Source organism: Vanacampus margaritifer, chromosome 7, assembly GCF_051991255.1.
Source record: "Vanacampus margaritifer isolate UIUO_Vmar chromosome 7, RoL_Vmar_1.0, whole genome shotgun sequence".
Taxonomy (NCBI): Eukaryota; Metazoa; Chordata; class Actinopteri; order Syngnathiformes; family Syngnathidae; genus Vanacampus; species Vanacampus margaritifer.
The window spans coordinates 967,281-989,312 of NC_135438.1; the positions used below are offsets into that span (position 1 = coordinate 967,281).

At 46.6% G+C, this 22,032-nt stretch overlaps 1 protein-coding gene across 1 annotated transcript; it reads right to left on the minus strand.

The window, feature by feature from the left end:
* Window positions 1-1,417: 1,417 nt before the first annotated feature.
* Window positions 1,418-13,238, minus strand: dla (deltaA). The gene is made up of 11 exons (XM_077570570.1): window positions 12,850-13,238; window positions 12,380-12,733; window positions 11,605-11,665; window positions 11,200-11,457; window positions 9,372-9,432; window positions 9,161-9,291; window positions 7,839-8,008; window positions 6,536-6,752; window positions 4,432-5,209; window positions 3,592-3,700; window positions 1,418-2,300 (listed from the first exon to the last, which is right to left on the minus strand). Exons 1-11 carry the CDS (start codon window positions 12,904-12,906, stop codon window positions 2,295-2,297), a joined length of 2,202 nt encoding a protein of 733 aa, XP_077426696.1. The 5' UTR covers window positions 12,907-13,238; the 3' UTR covers window positions 1,418-2,294.
* Window positions 13,239-22,032: the final 8,794 nt, after the last annotated feature.

Sequence of the window (22,032 nt, forward strand, 5' to 3'; positions counted from 1 at the left end):
AACTACGGAAGTGCTGCCAGTGCCACACCATAAAAAAAAAAAGAGGTTAGTATCACGTTTACTTTAAAGTTGATTTTTTTCAGACAAAAATACTTTCTTTTTTTTTTTCCGGTAAAGAGAAAATTCTCTTGCCTTGCTGACAGTTACAGCTACTTTCAGCAAGGTAAGAGAATTGTCTCTGTACTGAGAAACCCCTCCAAACTTTTTTCCCCAAACAAAAATAAACTTACAAAAGAAAAACAGATTAGCACTAGTTCAATATCACATTATAACGTGATGAATTTCACCTTTTAACGCAAGAGGTGACTTTTTGGAGGGAAAAAACGTACAGTGTTTCTGTCAAGTTCTTCACATCTGTGTTGGATGGTGTCCGCCATTTATATTCCATTTGAATATTTGTCACGAAAAACAAGGAGCCTCATTCAAATCCGGGGAGCGACACACCATGTTTGAACTTTTTTTTTTTTTTTTTTTTTTTGCGACAGTCCATCTGCCGGTGGACAACATCTGTCGCTCCCCCCAGCATGCCGAGTGTTGGGCTGAGGGCCTTTTGTGAGTGGCGCCATTGTGTGCTTGTCCAGTGTGTGTGTGTGTGTGTGTGTGTGTAATAATGATTTACAGACATCTAGGGGGTCTTCCAAGCACTTTGCGAACCAGAAACTGGCACAATTTTTTTTGTTTTGATTTTTATACTTCATGCAACACGTTATGAAGTAAATGCGCTGCCGATTTTGTGTATTTCAGTTGACTGAGATTTGTGAAGTGTTATTGAGGTGCAGGATCATCAGACTGCTTACCACAATTCCGATGACTTGGTTTCGACGTCATGCTACACAGATGTGAAGCTCATTTCAGAAGTGGATGTACAGGGTACCAACAAAAAAAATAAGTCTCATGGTTTTACTTTCCTGTCAATCTTAATTTTCAATTGTATTATTCTCCCTCGGATCTAAAGATTTGGTGCTGGAAAGCCCAGTTTTCTATGTCTCCTTCCTCTAACACAGCTGAATCAAATGAGCATCTTATTAGCAAGCTCTGCAGAAGCCTCATAGCAATCATGATGATATGATTCAGGTGTGTTGGAGGAGGGAGGCATGCAAGCAGCCTGGGTTCGGGGCTTTAGAGGATCTTTAGAGGGTCTTCCAAGCGCTATGCAAACCAAAAACTGGCTACAAATTATTTTTCTTAAGTTTCTCCCAACTTGAGAGGCCCAACCATTGTTGATGTGAAATGTAGCGGAGGGAGGGACATTGTCTTGCATGAATAGACCCCCCCCACCCCCAACCCCCCACCTCGACTTTTCTGTCTCCAGGGAGACACTTTCAAGTCGGGGTGGCGGCCAACAGTGCTTCCATTCAAATGTCTGCCGCGGGGTTGGGCGGGTGCGAAGACAACAGATGGAGGCCACACCAGCGAGGACGGAGCATCTTTTTATTATTTGGAAAAATAGTCTTGGCTAATTCCTTCATTGACAAAGAGCAAAAGAATACAATGTACAGCACAATCCCTCTTAAATAACTTTTTTTTTTTTTATTCCCATTGACCTGAAGTGCCTTTGCAAATATCATCATTATCTGTTAAAAGAAAGCAACTTAAATAATCCTGACAAACAAGCACAAATATACAATACAAAATAAGATTAACACAAAATGCTTAAATTAACTTAAATTAAATCATAACTTTCTTGTTTTTTTTTCTTCCCTATGTTACAAAAATCTGTGTGAGAAAGTCATTCAGAGGAAGACGAGGACAACAATACTTTTGTCACGGGCGGATTTGGAGGGCAAAAAACTTCCATTCATCGAGTGAGCACGCTTTTTTTCTTTTTTTCTTTTTTCTCTTTTTTTACAAAGAGGCCAGTATGGCCAAACATCCGCCGTTTGATGCGGTTCCTGGGTTTGAGAAAAAAGGCCTGGGTGCAAATGTTGCAAAAAACAACAACAAACAAAAATCCTATCTTGGCGCCTTTAAAAAAAAAAAATTATAATAATAATAATAATTCTCCTGCCGTCCATTTCATATTTGTCTTCATTTGTAACCCCCGATGCCCGACAAAGAGGCAAAACAGAAAGCTAAGTGGCCGTTTACGTTTAACCGTAAACTTGACATTTTGTGTTCGCGAGCCCGCCAGTTCCCATCCGGCAGGCCACCGACGTTTCCAGTCGAGAACCAGCTCAGTCTGAATATCAGTCAAAGGTCTCAGCAGCAGCAGCAGCGAGCGCAGAGCAGCGTCTCATCCGGGAGCATAAAAAGTCTCCCATACAGCAAAATGAGCCAGCCCGTCGCCGGCCCCTTTACACCTGCAACGCATACCGCCGTTAGGAAAAGACATTTCTCAGCTTTGCTTCGCATCCGACTTGCAATGGAGTCATCGCAAGGCTGGCGGAGCAATTGGGAAAAGTAGTCCAATAGGGCTGGGTATCGGTTCGAATTCCCTCAATCCGTCCCATTTCGATTCGTAAAACATTGCTTCGATTCGATTCCATTCACTTTAATTCAATCCGATATTAATTAGTTACGTTGCAGCATTAAATGTCAAGAACATGATAAAAAGTCCACAAATATTCAATTCCAAAGTTCATTTTGCGCAGGCGCTACCTGGTCAATAGATTTAATGAAAGTAACACGTGTGTTACACAAACAGTCAACTTTAGCAAAGATGAGATGAAAATATTTTCAGAATCTAATTTAATAACTAAATTGTCTTTAAGTGCAATAAGTCATGTCTTTCATAAATGTAAGAAAATACTTTTCAATTGATGTGAACAGTCAATGTCAAGAAATCAGTTAGATACCAAGAAAAGGGATTTCTTAAGAAATGATGGGAAAAAGAAGAGATTTCTAAAATAATCGATTTATGAATCGCAATAGGGCTTGAAAAGGAAAATCGATTCGATATTGATTACTGTATTTTGTTTTATTTTTTACCCAGCCCTAAAGTCCAATGGAATTGACGTCCCACAAGTGTTTCGAGTCCACGCAGCACAGATGTGAAGCATTTGTCGGAAACATCTGGAATGGGATGGCAGTTAACAGCTGTTGTTGGGCTTCATGCAACACAGATATTAAGCAAATGTGCAAATATTTCTTCACTTCATTGTGGGTAGCACTTTAAAACGGCACGGGCTCCAAAGTGGAACCCTGCGGAACACCCCTGTTTACAACAGTGGGGAAGAAAGAGCGGGACTCGGAGCAGCCGAGGCGAACGCAGAAAGTTGTCTGGCAAATAGGATTTAACCACTCGAAAGGGGCTACCGCAAACACGGCAACACAATACTGTGGTCCACCGTATCGAACGCAGCCGTCAGATGCGACCAAACGACGCCTACAGTCATTAGCCCAAAGCGTAGCATTTAAAACGGACCATTTTTGTGTTCCATCCAACGGCAAAAGCACTGTTTTCCGACAACGGCTTCACATCTGTGTTGCATGGAGCTCACTAACACCTGCGAAGTGCGCTACTACAATTCTTCTGCCAGCTTGGATTCGATGCCATGCAACACAGATGTGAAAGAGGTTGCCGACGTCAGCTTCACATCTGCGTTGCACGCAGTCAAAAGCTAAGCGCCGTCAAGATGGCCGACAACTCACCTCAGTTGCAATTATACATTCGTCCTTCTCCTCCGACATGACAAACACGGATTTGTACTTGTTGTCCGCACATGCAGACGTTTCTGGGCTACTTTTTTCCGACGTATCGCTGCGGAGAGAGAGAGAGAGAAAATATTTAGCGTTAGCCGCGACTGTGGCCATGTCAACTTTGATAGCTTCCTGCACAAATATGCAATTTGATCTCATAAATTCCAGAGTATCGAAAACAGAAATGACGCAATACTTTAAGGTCATATTCCAGATTGCCTACCGAGCGTCTTCTGGAAATTGCCAAATTCAAATAATCTGTCTGTAATCTATTTTTAAACTGAGAATTGTGATCATCAGTATAGTATATGAGGTGTCGAATGATGACGCTTCATATAATTAGGATCACGTGGTTAAAAATGGCCGTTCCTCTGTAAGGATGGAAAAAGTATACATTTATGTATTTGTTCGATTTCCACATCCGGGAAAAAACATGGAAAGGGAAACCATTGTATGGGCAAATATTTTTGGGAGAGTCGACACTGGACTTTTGTCGGTTCTGAGATGTTTCAGCTTTCATCAAAGGCCTTTTTAGTTGTGGATCGAAAATGCCGATGCCTGGATGGCATCTTGGGCATCTGCACTTGTTCGTTTTAGGTGTTTTTTTTTCCTTTCTATTTACAATTTAGAAGCAAAGAAGCCTTTTGGATTAAAAGTGAAATGTCTTCAAGAGTTCAATTGCCTCCATTGAACTTTTGCGCATCATCATGACCTGTTTGGCACACGTGCATTTAATTCAGTAAAAAAAAAAGCAGACGTGTGCAAACGTGTTTGGGTTGGCGTCTTTCCTACCATTTTAAGCGTTTGCTGTGTTTCTCCTCAAACTCGAAGGAGTCCAGCGAGTGGCACTTGTCCTCGCAGGCCGCCTCCAACATGGCGTCTTTGGCCGCCTGCTCGCAGTTGACCTCGCGCACCAGCTTGAAGTCTGCGGGCGCCGGTCTGCCGTGGTAGCCCCGCCGACCCGGCGACACCCCCTCGTCGGGGTCCGCCCCGCTGCACAAGTCCATCTTTTTGTTGATGTTTTTCACACCCGGAGTCGGCGCCATCACGCCGTCCCGCTCGCCGCGGTGGCAGTTGTTGGTCAGGTTGTTGATGGTTTCGCCCTCGCCGCCCACTTCGCCGAGACCGTCGCCTTGGACTTTGGAGCGGAAGAATCCGACGAGCACGGCGCATCCCGCCAGAAGCAGGAGCACCAGAGCCACTCCGGACCCGACCGCCATCCAGGGCACCTCGGAGCCCCGGATGGCGGCGTGCTCAGGTAGCAAGAACTGGCAGTTGCGTCCGCCGTAACCCGGGACGCAAGCGCAGACGTAGCGGTTGTTCCTCTCGTGGCAGGTGGCGCCGTTGTGGCACGGGTTGTGCTCGCAGCGGCTGATGGGCGCGCTGCAGTTGCGCCCTGTGTACCCTGGCGGGCAGCTGCAGGTGTAGCCGTGGACGCCGTCCTGGCAGGTGCCGCCGTTCTGGCAGGGGTACGAGGAGCACTCGTCGCCGGTGTGGTCGCAATTCATGCCCGTGAAGCCGTCCGGGCACTGACACAGGTACGAGTTGACCAGATCGACGCAACGAGCACCTGAGAACACAAACGGAAGGGTCAGGACCGGTTCCGAAAAGGGAGCCGTGTGGCTTGCCGCCGGGTGCCGCAAGATGTCCGGCCACTTCCTGAGTCCTGGCGTCGGAATGGTGAATTGAGGCCTTCACTCTAAAAACAGTTGGGTCAAAATTGGGTCATTTTGTACAAAACAACCCATAAAGTTGGGTCAGATTCTCTACTTGGGTTAATTTGACCCAACTTTGGGACACAAATTGGGTCATTTTCTATAAAAACAAAACAAAAACAAGAAAAAACTCAAAATTGGGTCAGATTATCAAAAGTTTAGTCATTTTGTAAAAAAAAAAAAAAAGTTGGATCAGATTCTCTCCTTGGGTTAGTTAATTTGATCTACCTTTGGGTCCAAAATGTGTTAATTTTCTATTTTTTTATATATATATATATATATAAGGGGGGAAAACGGGTCTATTGGACCCAATTTGACCTGGGTTGTTTTGCACCAAAAAAACAAAAACAAATAAAATTGGTCATTCTGTATAAAATAACCCAGAAAGTTGGGTCAGATTCTCTTCTTGGGTTAATTTGACCCAACTTTGGGACACAAATTGGGTCATTTTCTATAAAAACAAAACAAGAAAAAAACTCAAAATTGGGTCAGATTATCAAAAGTTTAGTCATTTTGTAAAAAAAAAAAAAAAAAAAAGTTGGATCAGATTCTCTCCTTGGGTTAGTTAATTTGATCTACCTTTGGGTCCAAACGTGTTCATTTTCTATTTTTATATATATATATATATATATATATATATATATACTGTATATATATATAAGGGGGGAAAACGGGTCTATTGGACCCAATTTGACCTGGGTTGTTTTGCACCAAAAAAACAAAAACAAATAAAATTGGTAATTCTGTATAAAAGAACCCAGAACGTTGGGTCAGATCCTCTACTTGGGTCAATTTGACCCACCTTTGGGACAAATTTGGGTCATTTTGTAAAAAAAAAAAAGTTGTGTCAGATTGTCTATTTGGGTCAATTTGACCCAACTTTGAGACAAAAGTATGATCATTTTGTAAAAAAACAAACAAACAGAAAACAGAAAGAATTTGGGCCCTTTTATACAACAAATCAACCCAGAAAGTTGGGTGATTGACTACTTGGGTCAGTTTGGCCCAACATTGGGCCAACTTTCTGGAATGTTTTTTTTCTTCTTCAAAATGATCATACAGAATGACTCAAAGTTGGCCATAAAGTGGATGGCTCCATTTTTGCTCCATAATTGAGTTACTTTTGACCCAATGGTTTTTTGAATTGTTGGCGCCATAAAAGTGTTTGCGCTGAACGGTACCGTTGGAGCAGGGAGCGGAAGTGCAGTGGTCGATCTTCTTCTCGCAGGTGAAGCCGGCGTACCCGGTGGGGCACTGGCAGAAGTAGCCGCCGTCGGGGTTGTCGCTGCAGCGGCCGGCGTTGGAACACGGCGCGTCGGCGCACGTCATGGCGCTCAGCTCGCAGTTGTTGCCGTAGAAACCGTGAGGGCACTCGCACCTGTACGTGTTGTCCAAGTCCTGACGGGGCGGCAGGGAGACGGCGGCGTCATCGGCCGGCAACGCTCCGGAAACGGGCAAGTGTGCGCGCGTGTGGTTCGGGAGTGTCTGTTTGTTTGCGTGTGTTTGTTTGAGTACGTGTCGGCGTTCTTTGAATGTCCGTGTTTACGTGTGCGCGTTTCTTTGCGTGTGTTTAGGGTTTATTCGTGTGTATTTGTGCGCGTGTGCTAGTGTTTCGTTGGGGTCTGACCAATGAATGGTTGGGCCGATTTCATTTGCCAAGATCTCTTTTTCTTTTTTATAACTAGCAAAACATTTGCTTCCTAACCCAACAACAAAGGGTCGGAAAGCAAACCACAAAATAACCACCGCCGACTAATTTGTCCCCCGTGCAAAAGGGCCCTCTTGCAGAAAAAATCCCATTCAAGGACGGCACAAAACTGCTGAACAAGAAACCAACGTGGTTTGCAAGAACTCAGCACGCTCCCCCCCCCTCACCCCCCACCCCCGAACTCACTCAAAAGTTTCAAATCCGCAAAACAACAACATCAGGCCCACTCGTATTGTAGCACAACTAAGACATGTCTGCCATCTACTGGTGAATGGTGAAATCACAACTTCAAACTACAGTCGAGCCCTGCATATTTAGTGACTTTTTTTTTTATTAACATTTTGGATTCCACCCTCCCTCATTTTTTGAATAAAACACACACACACAAATCAAAGTATTATTTAAAAATAAATCCAATAAAAATTCATAATAATATGTTATGTAACTATGTACATTTTTCAACTTTTTTGGGGTGGGGTTCACGGAATTCGGGGGTTTCTCAGAATGGACCGCCTGTCGCCCAAGTTCGACAAATATCATTGGTCAAATGTTCTGCCCTTAATTTACATCTTGATTGTTGTGAGCCGTAAAGACTAAAAAAATGAGGTTATTTCCTTCATTATACATTTTTCAGATTATCTGAATTTTATTCTACCAAATATCGTCATCGGCCTACAAAAAAAAAAAAAAAAAAAAAAAAATCCACATCTGTCCCATCCAACCTTTTGTGCACGTATTTGCGCGCGTGCGTGTTTTTGTGTGTGTTTGTGACTCACGGTGCAGCTCCCCCCGTTGCGGCAGGGGTTCCCGGCGCATTCGTTGACTTGGCTCTCGCAGCTGGCGCCGGTGAAGCCGGGCCTGCAGGAACAGGTGTAGCTGCCCTGACCCGTGTTGCTACAAGTGGCCCCATTCATGCACGGCTTGTGGTGCGTGCAGTAGTTCAGATCTGGACACATGACACGCACGCATGTGGATTAGGCCCGCCAGATGTTTGCAGGTCCCACCGGGCTGCACTTTTCAATTATTTGTGCCCCCGACAACTGGCTGCCCCCAAAGACCCCCCCCCCCCCACCCCACCCGTAAAGGCCGCAGCTGGAACATTCAAGCATCAAATTCATGTTCCAAGTGCACGAGACTTTTCTTTTATGACTTTCTTCTAGCTTTTCTATTGGCTTTACAGACGACTGATACTCTTGAAGGCACAGGTGTCAAACCCAAGGCCCCGGGGGCCAGATCGGGCCCCCCACATCCGTTGACGAGGCCCGTGAAATCACTTTTCAGTTTGTACATTTGTAAACATTCCATCGTCAAAGAGCGAGAGAGATTTGTGGAAGAAATAGGAAATTTGCCAAATTGTGACGGGGGAGGTTCTGGCCCGACAGATCGTTTTTTCGGAGGTTGCAGGAGCCAAAACACGTGGTGGATTTTATACTTCGGTTTTATGAGGAAAGATTGAGGGCCACATTGAGACTCCAAGTGACAGCTGGGAAAGTCTGCAGTTTTTTATTTCGAGGTTCCCCTCATCCAACACACCTGATTCAAATTTTCATCTCATCAGCGAGCTCTGCATGAGCCTGAAAACGATCCTGGTGGTTGAATCAGGTGTGCTGGAGGAGGGAAACATCTAAAAAAAAAAAAATGCAGGACAGCAGCCCACATTGTTTTTTTAAGGTTTCCCTCATCCAACACAGCATCAGCGAGCTCTGCATGAGCCTGAAAACAAGCCTGATTAATGGATCAGGTGTGCTGGAGGAGGGAAACCTCGAAAACATGCAGGACTTTCACACTTGTTTACAACATGAATTTTTTTTTTTAACAGCTAGTAAAAAGCTATATATTGGAAAATCCTGTGAATAATCAAGTTTTTGCCCAAAAAAGAACAAATCAAGGGGGTGGGGCATATTATACAGCGACCTTAAGAAACAAAAATTGGAAAGTTCATTGTGTGTTATTGTTACTGGATTTGACGGTAGTCGCAGTTGCACCAGAATTCCACAGGGGGCAGTGCTGAGATGTGAAACTAATCCCTGATCATGCATCATGACGTTGTTTTTCAGGCTTTGAAAAACGTGGGCCTTTGGCCAGGTGTGGCGCCCACCTTGGTTGCAGAAGAGCCCCCCCCAGCCCTCCTGACAGTTGCACTGCCAGGGCTGCTGGCAGGTGCCGTGCAGGCAGCCCGGGTAGCGGATGCACTCGTCGCAGTAGCGCCCCTTGAAGCCCACCCGGCATCTGTGGACCAATCAGAGGACGACGGTAAGAGCGCGTCATGCCATGGGTTGGCCACGCCCACCCGCTGAGGCAGAACCTACTTGCACTCGCCGGGTTTCTCGCAGAAGCCGTGCTCGTCGTCGCAGCCTGGCAAGCAGATTGCTAAAAGAAAGGAAGAAAAGAATTGATTTTTGCATTTATTTATTTTGAATTTCAGACTTGGGGGGGGGGAGAAGGGGGCGGGGCTTTTTTCTGCTTTAGTATGTTTGTTTTTGTGCATTTGTTAGTATGTGTGTTGGTGTGTGCTTTTGTGTGTGTAATTGTGTGTATTGGATTGCATGTGTGTTTGTTAGTGTTGTGTGTGAGTGTGTGTCTGATTGTTTGTGTATTTCTTGTGTTGTGTTGACTATGTCTGTGTGTTGTTTCTTAGTGTGTTCATATGTGTGTGTTTGTGTTCACATACGTGTGTTTACTTGTGTGTGCGCGTGTGTTTTTGTGGATTTCTTTGTGTGTGTGCGATGGGATTGCATGTCTGTGTGTTAGTGTGGCTTTATTTGTGATCGTGTCTGCTTGTTAGTGTGTTTTTGTGTGTTTATGTCTGTGTGTCGGTTTGTGTAGTTTTGTTTGTTAGCATGTGTTTTTGTTAGAATAAGATTGCGTTTGTGTGTTGGTGTGTGTGTATGTGCGCCCCCCATCCTCATCCTTCTTGAACCCGCCCCCCCCCCAGCCTCTAGCTTTTTTTTTTTCTTCTTAGCTGCGGTTCGAAACTCTTCTATTCATCCTAAAAACACGCACACACACTAATAGATAAGATTGGACAGCTGGCGAGTGTGTTGCCAGCGTGCGACAGCTGCCCCATTGTCTGAGAGCTGCCGGCAGCTGCCCACTTCAAACAATGACGAACCCCCGCCCCCTGCCCCCCCCCGAACCCCAAACCACCACCAGCAGTGGCAGCCAATCACAAGGCATGCATGTCAATTTATGGCACGCGTGACATTATTCACCCCAAAACTTTCCTTGGAATAAATCAAGTGTGTGCGCGCGTGTGTCGCATAAGTGTGTGTGTGTGGGGGGGGGGGGGGCGGCTTGTGGTGGGGGTGGGGATGCTAAAGGGGTGTTTACTCCCCAAAAAGTTCCCTTCTAACAGCACATCCTACTCCCAATAATAACTTTTAAAGCACTTTTGTTGTTGTTGCGTAACAACTGGCTCTGCTGGCAAAGTCACTCTGCATTCTTTGAATAGGATTTTTATTTTGCTAGACTTTTGCACCCCTCAGCCCCCCCCCCCCCCCCAATCTGGATTGTAATGTGTACATGAAAAACTCCCTAACTTAGACATCCAAGTTGCTGAAATAATGAACAATGAGTGTCATTGAAAGAAATATATATTAATTTTCCACTTTTCACTTCTCAGCCATTACTTTTTCCCTTGATTTTTTTTTTTCATTTTTATATTATCTCCCCTCTCCCCCCCCCCCATTTTCTTTAGCCTTTTCGTGTTTCTTCTCTCTCTTTTTATTTTATTTAAAAAACTTCTTTTTTTTAAATATTTGATCTGTAGGAGCATTTTTTTTGGGGGGGGGGTGTAGTGTAATTGCACATCCACAACAGTAGATGGCAGCGGCACTCATTTATTTTTATTGGATTATTTATTTATTTATTTTACTTTTAAGCAAATTGATACACTTCAAATCTTTTCAGTGACAGACTAAAATATGTTAATGAAGTTATTCTTTGTTGTAAATTCATCTATTTCTGTTTTTGTTTTCTTTAATGTTAAGGATACAACGTCAACTTATAGCAATTTTAGTTTTTAGTTTAGTTTTTTTTATTTTATTAGTTTTTACCCGAATAATCGAAATGAATCAACAGATTAATCGATGACTGAAATAAACATACAAACAAGCACGGTCGTGCGTGCGTACTCACGCTCGGTGCAGTATTGGCCCTTCCAGCCAGCGTCGCACACGATCTCCCCGCGCTCTCCGCACGTAAAGTGTCCGAAGGCGTCGTCCCTGGGCCGGCAGAAGACGGAGCAGCCGTCGCCGTAGTAGTGCTCGTCGCACACGAAGCGGTACGCGTACTTGAGCTCCGTGCGGCCGGCCGTGTGCAGGTCCTGCGACCAGTCTTCGCCCACCGTCAAGTGGCGCTGGGTGCTCATGGTGCTGATCACGCGCTCCGGGTTCTCTGGGGGAGGCGGGGAAGCGGCTTTTGCGATTTTGTTTCTCCATGTTCACTCATTGGGAGCTTGTGCAAACAACACTGGTGCTATGTGGGCTCCCTCTAGTGGCAAGTGACAGAATCACTGCCCAAGAGCGCTTCAATTGTTGTTACCTGTAGACAGGTCATCTTTGGACTCAGTGTGCAGTGCCTCGATAATGAGCGAGAAGGTCCCCTGAGGAGACAAACGGCTTGGTCAGCGGTGGCATACGTCAATCCTTGGAGCAGCAACACGCAAACATCCCACCGCGACCCCCTCCTCCCTTCGGCTCCATCCACCCGCTTGCCAGCCAAGACGAACTTGACCCGGGCGGATGCATAACAAGGACATTTAAGGACATTTGGAACAAAATAAGCAGTTTTTTTGTGGAAAATACTGTCAATTCGGATTGTTTGTGAAGGCAACATCAAACAACCCGGATGGATAGATGCCAGGAACATCATTTAAGGACATGGGGGGGGGTTGTCAGAGTGAGAGGGGGGGTAGAGGGGAGAAAGGGGAGAGACAGAGAGAGAAACTTTGGAGAGAGAGACGGGGGAGAGAAAGAGAGTGAAGAATACATTTGGGGGGGGGGGGTAGTTGTTTTGTAGGAAAAAGTGTGATTTCTGAATGTTTCTGAAGGCAACACCAGACCAAGCTATACTCGAGAGAGGACGAGGTACACATTTCAGGACATTTTGAACAAAATCCATTGAGCCATTGTTCTGTATAGACAAAACTCTGATTTCTGATTTTAACAAAGGCAACACCACCAGACTGCGCGCAACATTTGAAATCGATTTACTTTCCGAGCAGCCTCTGCACGTAGGCCTACGTACGCCGCACGTGCCCCCCAGCACGCATCACCACCACCCCAGCGCCCCCCCCCCATTCCCCCCGCCCGCTTACCGGCCAAGTGAAGCCGAAGTTGATCCTGATGGGGTTGCTGAAGGAGCTCTCGGGGATGGCGTCGGGCACCTGGAACGAGTTGGAGCCCAGCACGGGCGTGACCGCGCCGCCGTACGTGCACGGCGGCTCGGGCGACGCGTTGGGCTGGTAGTGCTTCAGGCACACCCGGAAGAAGGTCTGACAGGCGCACTGCTGTGCGGACGACGACGACGACGACGAGGAGGAGGACGACGAGGGGGGGGACCCCTCGGCCCCGCCGCCCCCGCCGCGGCCGCAGCAATTCCTGTTGCCCTGCGCGCCTTTCTTGTTGAGGAACTCCTGCAGGCGCAGCTCGAACACGCCCGAGCACAAGCCCTGTGCGTGCGAGTGACGCCGTCGAAAAGAAGCCAAGCGAAATGTGTTTTTTAGCCACTTTTTTTTTTCCCAACTCCCAAATTCTCACTGGAGGACTTCATCCAAGTGCGACTTACCTGACACAGCAAGGCGAGCAGCACCGCGACGCCCAGCAGCATCTTCAATAAATACATGATAAATAAATACAAATAAATAAATAAAGAATTCAAACGGGCCCGGCAAGAAGATGCATGGAGCGGCTCATAAAGCGCCACCGCGCATGCGCGTCCCGGAGAGGAAAAAAAAAAGTACCGCGAGACGGTTAATCCCAAAACTTTCACCCGAGATGAAAGGTGGAAAATTCTAACAACTAAAAATAAATAAATTACTAATCATTTATATATATATATATATATTTGGGAGAAAAAAACGTGTTCCAGTGGCGTTATAATCCCAAACAAAGATGTCCTTCTGCTTTCCTTGACGAAAAGTCCAACATGTTTTCCTTTCTTGTCTGTCCTCGTCTTCGTCGTCTTCTTTTCTTCGCGGCAGTCCGGCGCAGGCCGCCTGCAGCCGGTTATATACATGCTATGCTAATATCATGCAAATGAACCTCCTCCTCTTCCTCCTCCTCCTCCTCCTCCTCCTCCTTTGAACCCTCAAATCTGGCCCTCGTGCGCGCTCCCCGCGACACACCAGGAGCCTCTTCGTCCTGCCAGCATTTTGGTCGGACGATAGGAAATATGAAACTTTTAAAGGGGGACGTTTTGCGACTTCCAAATAGTTGGCACGTCACGTGACTCTTGTTTCCTTTTGCTACAGCACATGCGACTCGAACCCATGTATAATTGTAAAGAACTTGTGTTGTTGATGACATCTTCTTACATTTGACATATGTAACTATTTTAATGTCCTTTTGTTGTCTTTAAACTTCTCATCCACCGACAACAGCAACATGGCTACACAATGACAAGAAGATGAAAGTTATGGAAATATTAGTTTTTGTGTTGTAAGATCTTCCAAATTGCAAATTTCTTATTCTTCTCCGCTAACAGCATGACTGCGCGATGGAAGTTTTGCAACCGACTTTTTGTAACTTTTCAGGAGTTTGTGTTGTCGATGAGATCTTTCAAACTTCCAAAGTGTAGTTGTCCCCTTTTTTGTTTCCTTTTGTAGCCTTCAAACTTCTTCTCCGGCAACAACATGGCTGCATGATAACAGATGTAAAATCATAATCACAACTTTTTTTATTCTTACGTTGATGGAGTTTTGTGGCGAGATCTGCCAAATTTCATTTTGTTGACTTATTCTTCGGCCAACAGCATGAAAAATATTTCTAGGTAAAAAACTTTTTTTTCTTTGTTTTTGTCTTAGTAGACTTGATGAGAACTTCCAAATCTTGAATGGCTGACATGGGACGAGCTGTTTTGGTTTCCTTTTGTTGCCTTCAAACTTCCCCAAAGAAGTTTATTGCCTCAACAGGGAAACTCACATTCGCATTACGCACACTCTTGGCACACAAAATGTGAGCTTGCCTAATTGTTTTCATCCCCTCATCTACAGATGAGACGCCCCCCGCCCCCCACTCCCCACCCTACACACCCGTCCCCTACTTGGACCCTAACCCTCCTCCCCCTCAGCTGTATGCTAATTCAGCTCGCACCTGCTCCTCTCCCAACAACAGCATGCGCGCGCTTGGCCCAGGCAGGCAGGCAGCCCCCCTCCCTCCCAACAACCCCCCCCCCAACACACACGTGCACCCCCCCCCCCCAACAATCCCTACACAGCACGCGCATGCACACATCTGGCGCGTGCGCGTGGGTGCGAGAGGCGGGGGGGGGGGTTATTGAATCCCTGCCCGGTGCGCTGTGAGCGTCACTTGTGACGTCAGACCCAACGCCCCTTGTTTGTTTGTTTGTGGTGACGTCACGTTGGCTCGTCCACATCCGGGTCGTGGATTGTTCAAAAACGCTCCAAATTGGCTCGCTTCTATACTTCCGGTTCCTCTCCAATCTCTTGTATGTGTGATAACTACTGTACTTCGAAAGTGTTTTTTTTTTTTTTTTTAGAGTAAGTTTGTGCACGTGTATGTTAGTGCGTGTGATTATGTGTGTGAAAGTGTTGAGCGGGGATGTCGGCTATGCGGCACTTGTGGGTGTTCAGTGAAGGACCACGTCGGTCGACACGCCTTAAGACGCGGCCCGACCCATGCACGCCATCTGCCCCCCCCCCCCCTCCCCAGCCCCTGACTGAATCGCGTCTCTCTATGCTCCAATGTCCGGCGCGGGCTGCCGCGACTGCAAGCATGTTAAGGAGCTGTAACGGTATGGGCCCTCAGGGGCCATATGGTGAGGGGGTGGGAAGGGTTGGGGGTTCTCCCCGAAGAGGAGACACCACATGGTCACTCGTGGGAACGTAAACACGGCGCCCATCACACGATATCGATCATATGGGAGGAGGATTATCAATACACGCGTGCTTTGAGCCACGCTGCTGATGTTTGACAATCGATGTCACGCTTCCTAATAACGCGCATGCGCGCGAGCTGACGGGACGCTTCGTCGTTACTTGTTTTTTCTTTTCCACCTTTTCCTTGTGTGTCAGTGGACCACCACGGCTTGCTCCGCATTTGAATATTCATGAGGAAAGTTCGGTGTAGCAGTAAGCATTATACCACGGTAATAAAGGGGGGGGGGGGGCGTGGTCTGTGCGAGGCCACTCGCGAGCCGATGTTTAGGAAAGCGTGCCAAGCATGCTCAAACTACATACACAATTTTTTTTTTTTAGCAAAACCTCGGGATGTGACGTCATTGTAGCGCGGGAATGCGGGAGATGCTTTTTGATCAGTCTACAATGTACTAAAGTTGTATTTTTCAGATAACTACTTTTTACTTTTACTTGCATTTCTTTCTTATTGCTTTCGTCCTGGCATTTGAAAACAGATATCTGCCATTTTGATTCCTTTGTGAAAGTCAAACAGCAACTTCATCAAAATAGACTCACAGCTTCTTTAGACGTCGGCAAATGACAACTTGACAGAAAATGTATTTTGTGAAAGTAATTTTGTTATATGTTTGTAAAATGGATTTGATAAAACAGAGTTTTTGAAAATGGATTTCATGAAATAATAAAACTTTGTAAAAAGGGGTTCGTAAAATCGATTTTGTAAAATAGACTTTGTCAAATGGATTTCATGGAATGAATTATGTAAAAAATAAAAATAAATAAAGCTTCCTTAAAATGGGTTTTGTGAAATAGATTTTGTAAAACAGTTTTGGTGAAGTGGATGCGAATCGTACGTGAGGGAAAACCTTTTCGCTCAATCGGAGGAAGGCGGCGTCAATTGAGGAAGCCCCGCCCCTCCTCGTCTGTGTTGACTCTCCGTCTCTATCCTAACCACGAGCATCTGCCTTGACTTGAACAGATGTACACACCTGCCCCCCTCCCACTAAAAACAAAACAAAAAAACAGCCTTTCAAGCCTCCATGGGAGCCTGGCGGGGCCACAATGGAGGAGTTGCAGTAACCAAATACGGCCGATCCCCCCAGGATAGCACAGGCGGGGGGGGGGGGGCTGCGGGATATTGTGGGATATTGAGTGGCTTCCCCAAACAATCTGCTGTACCACTGCTCATTTTAGATGTGGTGGAGTGGGCGGGGCCAGGTTGAGCAACCATCAGGCGGGCGGGCGCTCGTCCAGAGGTGTCATCAGCTTTGAAGTGCAGCCATTATTTGGAATTGGGAATTACGCTATGTGTTTGTATTGGAAGTATTTGCAGCATTTAGAGGAAGTGAACACGACACATGAAATCCTTCTCTATCAACAGCTCTGGACTTCTGTTAATGTGTGGTGCTGATTTTGTCCTCCAAAGATTAGAAATTAGAATTGATACGCAGCCCTAATATTCGTTGTTCAAATTGATCAACTTGATTGTTTTTTTAGTAAATAATCACTAAGAATTTTATGACTGCAACGCGTTCCAAAAAAAAAGACGGAGAAAGTTGAGGAATGCTCATCAAACACCCGTTTGGAACATCCCACAGGTGAGCAAGCTAATTGGCAATAATTCTACTATATTGATCAAGTAGAATTTCGACTCATCAGTGTTTCTATTGACGAGTGTTTCACTCCTGAGGCCCGATTCCGCTAACGTCCCGTCTCGCGAGATCTCGCATAGGAGGAACTCGTGAAATGTGGCGAGAAAACCGGTTTGTTCACGGAAGATGAACGTTACGACGTCTCCCTCGCCTCATTGGGCGGGATCGGACATCTGCTGTTGTGTGTGTGTCGCCCGCTCGATCCTTCGTTCCCCGGGACCAACGGCCGCTTCTCACGCTAGGTGGCAAATTTACGAGGTTTTTTTTTTTCTCTCTCGCAAATTTGCAAATGTCCGAGTATTTTTCTGCCAAGTCCTAAATCACTGGCTCCTGGGGGGAGAAAAAAAAACTTGTGTTTTATTTTGGGAGTTTTACTACCCCAGAAAAAAATATTTATACGTGGCCCTAATACGTACCAAAACGACCTCCTAAGAGCGTTCAAAACTTTTCTGTGATATAATTTCAGTTGTTTCTTTTTTTGTGTAATTGCAACGTGCTCGTGAGGCCCAGGTACCAAAAACGCAGCCCGCCGCTGGGGATAAGTGGCCGTCGGGATCCCGATTGGAGGCCCCAAGGCCGATCGGGGGCGGCAGGTGCTCCTTGGACCATGTGGATGAAAGAGAGGCCGGGGACGGGGGGGGGGGGGGTCGTCGGAAGACCAGGTTACACATGAAAAGCCGTCTTTTTGTTCCAGAAGAAGAGGTGCGACAGCCCATCGCTGGGGCAGCGGTGCTTAATGGCGCCATAATAGCCCCCCGTTCCTATCTCTCAGCTGCCACTGCGGGACAGAGGATCCACACGCACCTGTTGTCCCACCCCGCCCCGCCCCCCCCGCCCCGCCCCCCCCCCCTCCACCGCCGCCCCCGCCCCCGCCCCATTGTGTCCAGCCTGCCTTAGCGCGCTACACCTCAGGAATGCTCCTCGTCCCAGGAGAGAGCTTATCCACGATGGGAAGAGGGGAGGGGGCTGAGAGGAAGGAGCCTCGGGGTGGGGGGGGGGCGCTTTAGAGGGGAGGAGGGTGCCGGTCTCTCCGGGGGCCGGTCCATCCAGATCCAGAGAGCCCTGTCCTAAATCACTGGCCCCCGGGGGAAGGCTCTCCATTGTGACGAGATGGCCCTTGCAAGCTGGGCCGCCAGCTGCCACTGCTGCAGCGTCATGTGCCACGCAACCCCCCCCCCTCACAGTCCCCCCCCCCCCCCATACACACACACTTCCTCCCACCACTTTCAGCCCCATCACAATGCTCCACAGCATTAAAAAAGAAGTTGATGAAGCAACACTTTTTTGGGGGGAAGAATTTTGCTAATGACAAACTCCAATGAAGGTTATTGTGAATCCCCTCCCCCACATTGCACCCCCTATTCACATTTGCATTTTGCAAGTCCTGAAGTAACATTTTGTGACACACAAGCAACAGCTTTGGTAGCAATTTGAACATGTGACTGTTAGCAGCGATCGTCAACATGAAACAAGTTTTCATGCTCTTCATTTATTATAAAAACACATTCAATATTTCATTACAGTATCTACAATAGGACATCTATAATTTAGGGTCACATACATCTAAAATCTTAAACCAAAGTTATGAGGCTAACAATTAGCTAGCTAAACAAAGCGAGCTAGCTAGCCACGCAAATCAAATTGAAATGAAAATCTGAAAAATGTGTTGTAAAAAATAAATCGTTTTTTTCTTTCAGTTCATACCACATGACATCCAAATATGACCACAACATACCAGTTGCTAAGAAGCTTAACCTTTTACATACTTCGAATAGCTGCTAACATGTTCTTGACAGTCTTGCAGATGATGCAAAATCATGTCTTTAAAAGTTAAAAATAAAAGTCCCAAATTGTTTTTTTTTGTCGCACCACATTCTTCACTTCATAAAATAAGCGCGATCAGACAAACGTAGATGCCAATAATTCATGTAATCCTTCAACAAATACGATCATCGGTGGTTCAAACTAAGCAGAAAAAACAGATTAGATACAAATTGCAACTGTGACGAAAAAGGCGACGGCGGACATAAACAAAAGCAGCAAAAATAGTTCGTAGCATTCTACGGAGCAGAACAACTTGAAAGGGACACTTGACTCATGGAGCCATTTTCAACAGTCAAAAGATCTTATTTTGTCCATTTTTTTTCCAATGAACACCTTGAAAATGAAAACTTTCCACTTGCTGTCGACTGATGATGACATCATCACCTGTGCTGAAGAAGCAGGCAACGACCACCAATCACGGCTCGCCTGTTTTCAGGGTTTGGTCAGTAAACTGAGCCATGATTGGTCCTCAGCACAGGTGATGTCATCTTGGTGGGAAAATTAGTTTTTTAAAGATATAAAAAATTGTTCATGAAGTTATCACATTAATTATAGACAAATTATGATCTCTTGACTGTTAAAAAACGGTCATTTTCAAATCAGTCTAATTCATCAGCCCAAGCAAAACCACAATTGGCCTTTTTGAAAAAGGATTTATTTCCCCCCCCCCCACGACACACACGCACCAGGCAGCGTTGTCTGTGTATCCCCCCCACCCCAACCCCCCCCCGCACGCTGCATTGTGCCGCCGTCTTAATGATGATTGTAATGATGGCTTGTCAATCTTTGATAAGAAGCGGCACGCCTTTCATGAAAGGGGGCGGGTCCAAAAGGAGGGGGCGGGTGTTCACATTCTCATGGTGGCTCGGACAGCAGGCGTGGGCTTGGGGGGGGGGGGGGGGGGGCGAGACGACACCCGTGGCACACGCCTGTTGACCGAGCCACAAAGCAAAAGTGTGTGCCCCCCCCCCACACACACACACACACACAGACCCTGATGCTGCTGCCATTGTTGTCCCAAGACACAAGACCGATCCTGTTAGACCCCCTCGGAACCCCCGCCTCCCACCTCCAACACACACACACACACACACACACACAATGATTTTTTAATTGCGCCATTTATGCACAAGCAAAATCTTGAGAGCTTTAGGAACGCTAATCGTAAGCGACGGGATTCAAGCACAGAAATGGAAACGGAAATCAAACCATTCAAAAATAGCCAGCATGTTCTCTCAGACTCGAACCTTCCCTTGGGACTAATACCTTCCTTCTAGACTAGTACCTTCACGCTGGCCTAGAATCTCTCATGTCTCTCTAAAGTAGAACCTCCGCATGGGGACTCGTACCTTCTCGAAAAGAACGCTCTCTTGGGACTTATACTTTATCTGGGAGTGAAAACGTTCACTTGGGACTCGAACCGGAGCTAAAACATTAACTTGGGAAGAGAAACATCTCTCAGAATTCGGTCCTTCTTCTGAGACGGACACCTTGTCTCACAGCGAGAACCATTGGCTGCGGACTAGTCCCTTGTCTAAAGACTCGAACCTCCTCTCTTGCCCAGAATCTTCTCTACCGGGACCATCTCTGAAGGCTCCGTCCTTCTACGGGGACTAAAATCTTCTCACTGGCCTGGAATCTTCTCTCAGGACTAGAACCTTCACTCTGGCCTTGAATGGACTCTCAGGGATAAAAAAAAAAAACCTTCACTTGGACAAGAACTTTCTTTCCAAACTAAACCCTTCCCCCTACACAAGAACCCTCTCTTGGGACTGGTACTTTATGTCGGGACTCGAACCGGGACTGAAACTTGACTTGGGACATCTCTCAGAACTCGGTCCTTCTCTAGAGACTCACACCTTAACTCCCATCTACAAACTTTGACTGCGAACCAGTCCTCTGTCTGAGGACAAGAACCTTCCATCTGGCCTAGAGTCTTCGCTAAATTACGAAGACCATCTCAGAGGACATTTGACTTCTGTCAGGACTAGAATCTACTCTCTGCTCTGGAATCTCTTTTAGGACTTGCATCTTCTTTGGATTCTTGTACCTTTCTGGATGTGCGAGTTATTTTGTGCGCTTGCAACCTTCACTGAAGACTTTTGCCTTCCCTTGAGACTAGAATTCTCTCTTTGGAGGAGAATTTGATCTCAGGACTAGAATTTTTTTCAGAGATAGACATTAGAAATCGGAGATAGAAATGAATCTCAGGTTTAGCATTTTCTCTCCGGATTGGATTGATCTCGGGAATAAAACTTTCTCAGGGCAAGAATTGCTCCCAACTCGAGTTTTCTCAAAGACCAGCAATGCAACTCAGGACTGGAATTTTCTCTCAGGACCACCAATTTGTTGACTTTCCTTCTGGACTACAACGTTCTCTCTTGACTACAATTTTCAGTCAGCTGTAGAATTTTCCATCCGGACTAGAATTCTTGCTCGGGACCAAAAACGTATCTCAGGACTGGAAATTTTCCTCATACTCGAATGTTCTCTCTGGACTCGAAAGGTCTCTTAGCACTTGAATTTTCAGTCAGGCTAGAGTTTTCTTTTAGTTCTAGAATTTTCATTCTCAATGAGCATTTTTTCTCTCTGGCACTAGAACTTTCTGCCTGGACTTGGTACCGGACGGTCCTTGTTGACTTACTGGAAGCCACCGTAGCGATTTCTGGGTTTGATTTTTTGTGTTTTTGTGCTTTTGTGCCTGTAAAACTCCAAAGCCAGCATCCGACCCCGATGCAAGGTGGAGATCCATCACGATGCCCGCAGGGAGGAGCAGGTGGGCGGAGTCCGACAGGGGCGGGTGGCGCTCGTGGTCGTGTGACTTGGGGGGGGGTGAAGGCGGGACTCGGGGACGGGCTGGCTGGCTGGTGCGGGGGTTCGGCGGCTGGCGGGGTCAGGCCGGCGTGTCCTGGGAAAGTTGCGCTCTTCATTTAAATGCGCACATGTTGCGGCCTTCTGGAGGCTGCGTCAATACGCACGCTGACAGATGGCCGCGGGGCCATAACTATGGAGGCCCACCGCCGCCACGTCCCCCCAGGGAGCCCGAGGGAAGCGTCTCTCAGCTGATCCCATCAAAAAGAGACGTGAGGGGGAAGAGGAAAGGAGGGTGCGCGTGTGTGCGCGCGTGTGCGCGCGTGTGTGTAATCTCTAAATTGAGTTAATGTGTTTGCCTGCAACGCACAGATTGTGATGAGATTTGATCAGATGAGGGGAGGAAGCGTGTACATGACTAGCATGGCAACTGCCTGCGTCACTGTTTTTAATCTTTGGGATTTGTGTGCGTGAAAGCCAGAGAGATGGTGTGTGTGTGTGTGTGTGTGTGTCTCTTTATGTGTATGAGAGTGTGTTTGCATGTCTTGTGCTTGTGTTTTCACGTGTGTGTGTGTGTTGTGGTGTGAG